Here is a 4,376-nt window from a genome sequence, read left to right as displayed (position 1 = left end):
GGATGCTTTGCAACGCCCCCATGGAACTTACGCCAGCACTAAGACCCTGTAGCCTTACCCTGTACCTGATCTAAGGAAATGAAAACAGGTACTACTGTAAGACAACAAGTGTAAAATGCAATCAGTGTATCGATTTCATAAGGACTTCAAGGTAGAACAAATGATAAAAACTATAGATAGTACCGAAGAAAACGAAAAATTGACAAACATAGAATCATTTGTAAGATAATTAAGTATCAACCAAACTACAGATTAGCAATGGCAAAAAATGAGGTTGTGCATTAAAAGAAACCAACTTATCAAATCAAATTTAAGTAAGGTACTGAACAAGCAAAATGGATCCACTGTCAGTTACTACACAAATGGATCATCCTCCTCCTCAAAAAGAAAAATCTCATATCTATCCAACACAAATTAACAAGACACACCTAATTCCAATTCAATGTTGATGATTTTTTTGCTACACACACAGTTACATTCCATCCTCATCCAAGGTGGCATCAGCAGCTTGAATGTCAAGAACAATAATCATCAAATACCCAACAGTAAATTCAACATACTTGGTCATTGTTGCTGGTGCTTCCCTTCAAAACAGAGGAACCAACTCTGAACTCTACCTCATCTTCTTCACTAGACCAGTAACTCCACAATCCCAAAATCAAATCGGAGTATAATTTGTTCTCAGAGGCTGACTTCCAACAACGGAGAGCAACCCACTCTCCTCATCATGAAACAAGTCCTCAATGACCCGAAACGCCGCATGCAACCCAACAACGACCACGCACACGATCAGCGCCACCAGCACATTGAGCCCCACGTGGGTCCACACAAGCCCGACGACGGTGACGAGGCCCAGAACGCAGAGCACGGTCCCAGCACATTGAGGACGACGAGTGGGCCGTCGCGGGAGAAGTAGAGGAAGAACCAGGCGACGAGCAGGATCAGGAAGACGATCATGGAGACGGGGTGCCACAGCAGGGTGAGGAAGATGATCAGGAGGGAAACGGCGGCGTAGTTGAAGCGGAAGTAGCTGAGGTTTCGCCGGAGGCGGATCATGGCGTCGTCGTAGGAGTAGGGGCGGGAGAGGGCGGAGATGTCGAGGAACTCGCGCCATGAGCGGGGAGTGGCGATGAGGTTGGAGGTGGATGGCGGTGGTGGTTGTGATGTGGTGGTGGTGGCGGCGGAGACCGTGCCGTAGCCACCGGTGGTAGCGGTTGACATTGGGGACGGTTAGATCTGGGAAATGTGCGTTTAGGTTTTGGTTTTGATTATTTATCAAAGACGAGAATCGATTCGGAGAGAAAGGGGATGGGCGCTTTTTTCTTTTCGTGCTATTTTCATTTTTATTTTTCCCTCCATCTCTTTTTGGGAGTATTGATTTTTTTTAGGCTTAATTCCACTTTGGGCCCCTGATGTTTTTTAAATGTGCGGTCTGCATCCCCTGGGTTTAAAATGTGCGGTCAACATCCTTCATGATTCCAGAACGATCTATTGAGACCCTTCCGTTAAGTTCCGTCAGTTGACTAAACGGAACCCACATCTTCTTCTTCTTCCCTTCAACTCAATCTTCTCACCACCGCAACAACCACCACTCAACCACCCCACCACCATCACCACTAACTTCTTCTTCTTCTTCTTCTCACCACCGCATAACCACCACTCAACCACCGCACCACCACCTCCACCCCGAAAACACTCCCCTACCAACCCCAACATTCAGATCAAACACTGAAGCACAGACAACAGTTTTTTCAGATCCACCATGCATGAATCTTCTTCTTCAATCGATGGATCCTTATCTGCAATCTTGTGTTTCTTCAAGTAAATAACCCAAATGCACTAAGCATATACCTGCAATCAACCCAGATGCAAACACCAACCCAAAAACCCAATCATTGAGTGTTTCAATTATTGAAGATGGGAATGAAACCGTAAACCCCAATCTTCACTGCGAGCAACAACGGCGCAAGCTTGGGGGTTTGGGGTTGTGGTGGGGGTGGGGGTGCGAGATTTGTTCTAGCAAACCCATATCTGTGACCACAATTCCACAAATATCTCTTCTCCCTACTCGAAGATCGAAGAGAAGAACCCAAAACCATGTTCGAATATTGCGACGAAGAATCCAGATCGTGTAGAAGAACCCGGACCGCATGTCACAAACAAGGGGAGAAAGGAGAACCCTGAATCCAGAATTGCAGGTCACTCAGAGAAAGAAGCGATTATGGCTCTGATACGTGATGATTTGAAGGAAGAATAGAAGAGAATAGAATGAAGAAGCACAACCTCTTCTCAGCCTCTCTTGGCTTACTTCTTCTTCTCCTTCCAGACGCAACTTAATTATAACAAAAAATTTGGTGCTTCTTCATTCAGATCAAACACTGAAGCTTGCTTATAATTAAGTTCGTGACAGATTATTTCCGTCACTAATTTGCTTTTTCAGAATTAATGAATTTAATAATTATGTTTTAAAAATTAAAAAATAATAATAAATGCACCGTCAGCAACTTCCGTTTAGTCAACTGACGGAACTTAACGGAAAGGCCTCAATAGATCGTTCTGGAATCATGGGGGAGCTTGGCCGCACGTTTTAAACACGGGGGGTGCAGATCGCACATTTGTGAAACATCAGGGACCTAAACTGGAATTAAGTCTTTTTTTAATTAAAAAAATGGTACAACAAAAAGAAAACACTTTCGAGCAGGATGTCAGTGACATGCTGATGAGGCTAACCAGAAACTTATAACGTTGTTTCCGCGAGTAGGGATGCCCACCAACTGAGATTTTACTTGATGTAGGAGGATTCCGACCTCTGACCTATGGGGATGGGGGGGCAGGTAAGAGCAGCTTTACATCGACCTCTACTTTTGGTTTAACCACATGAATTTCAATTAATCAATAAAAGAGTGTTAGAAATTAAAATGTTAAAATGAGCATTGTTAGCCCTACTATTTCCTCGTGTGATACATCTAAGATAGTATTTCTGAAATGGTACAAAAAATTAGACTCTCATAAGGTTTTGATAAACGAATCTTCTTATTATGGATTTAGGAACACTCATTAATCATTTGGTACTTGAAATATATAAGGCATTTAACTTTTAAGTTGTGTTTGGTTGGGGGAATATTTGAGGGAAATGTAATTTTAGAGGGTATTTCAAATCTCTTCAATTAAAATACCCTCTTTGGATATCTAATGTGGGGAATTCTCAAATTACTAGTAATTAAATGAGATATTTTACTCAATAGGATTTAGGATAATTGAAATCACCTCGAAATAGGAAGGAATTTCAAATTCTTTATCTCTCCCTTAACCCTATCTAAATTCAGTCAAAAAAATTAATCTCGGCTTAAAACCCTAAAATCGGCCATAAACTCGAAAGTCAGCCAAAAACTCAAAAATCGGCCCAAAACCCTAAAAATTGGCCCGACACTCAAAAATCGGCCGAAAATCTAGAATTTGGTCCAAAACCCTAAAAATCGGCCCGACTCTAAAAAATCGGCCGAAAACTCGAAAGTTAGCACAAAATCCTATAAAGTAGCCGATTACCCTAAGAATCGGCCGAAAACATGAAAGTCGACCCGAAACTCAAAAATCAACCAAAAACCCTAAAATCGGCCGAAAACTCAAAAATCGACTCAAAACCCTAAAAATCGGCCGATAATCCTAAAAATCGGGCGAAAACGTGAAAGTCGGCCAGAAACTCAAAAATAGACCCAAAACACTAAAATCGGCCAAAAACCTGAAAATCGGCCCAAAACACTAAAAATGGGTCGAACTCTCCAAAATCGGCCGAAAACTCAAAATTCGGCACAAAACCCTAAAAATCGGCTGAAACGTGAAAGTCGGCCCAAAACTCAAAAATCAGCCGAAAACTCAAAATCGGCTGAAAACTCAAAATCGGTCGAAAACCCGAAATGTCGGTCAATTTTTGCGTGTTGGGCCAATTTTTAGGGTTTTGTGCCGACTTTTGAGTTTTCTGCCTATTTTTAGGGTTTTGGGCCGCTTTTTAGGGTTTTGTGTCGACTTTTGAGTTTTTGGCCGATTTTTTAGAGTCTGGCCGATTTTTAGGGTTTTCAGCCGACTTTCGATTTTTCGGCCACTTATTAGGGTTTTGTGTCAACTTTTAAGTTTTCGGTCGATTTTTGAGAGTCAGACTGATTTTTAGGGTTTTCGACCGACTTTGGGGTTTTCGGCCGATTATATTAAGATAAAAAAAATTAAATAAAGAAAATTCAATTATATTACCCAAACAAAGAATTTTACAATTGAGGGAATTTCACCATTTTATCAAAACAATAAAATTTGAAATTCAAGGGAATTCAATTGAATCAATTGAATTCTCATTCAATTGAATTCCCTAGCATTTAAAATCCCTT

General features: G+C 41.4%; 1 protein-coding gene across 1 annotated transcript; it reads right to left on the bottom strand.

Annotated features, from left to right (window-relative positions):
• Nucleotides 1–274: 274 nt before the first annotated feature.
• Nucleotides 275–1,327, bottom strand: LOC130717833 (PRA1 family protein E). Its single transcript, XM_057568209.1, is given in 2 exon segments — nucleotides 275–879; nucleotides 882–1,327. Coding segments are annotated over 2 exon segments (561 nt in total). The 5' UTR covers nucleotides 1,222–1,327; the 3' UTR covers nucleotides 275–658.
• Between the last annotated feature and the right edge of the window lie 3,049 nt (nucleotides 1,328–4,376).

This window comes from Lotus japonicus, chromosome 5 (genome assembly GCF_012489685.1).
Source record: "Lotus japonicus ecotype B-129 chromosome 5, LjGifu_v1.2".
NCBI classification, from domain to species: domain Eukaryota; kingdom Viridiplantae; phylum Streptophyta; class Magnoliopsida; order Fabales; family Fabaceae; genus Lotus; species Lotus japonicus.
This window is presented reverse-complemented; position numbering and strand designations above follow the sequence as displayed.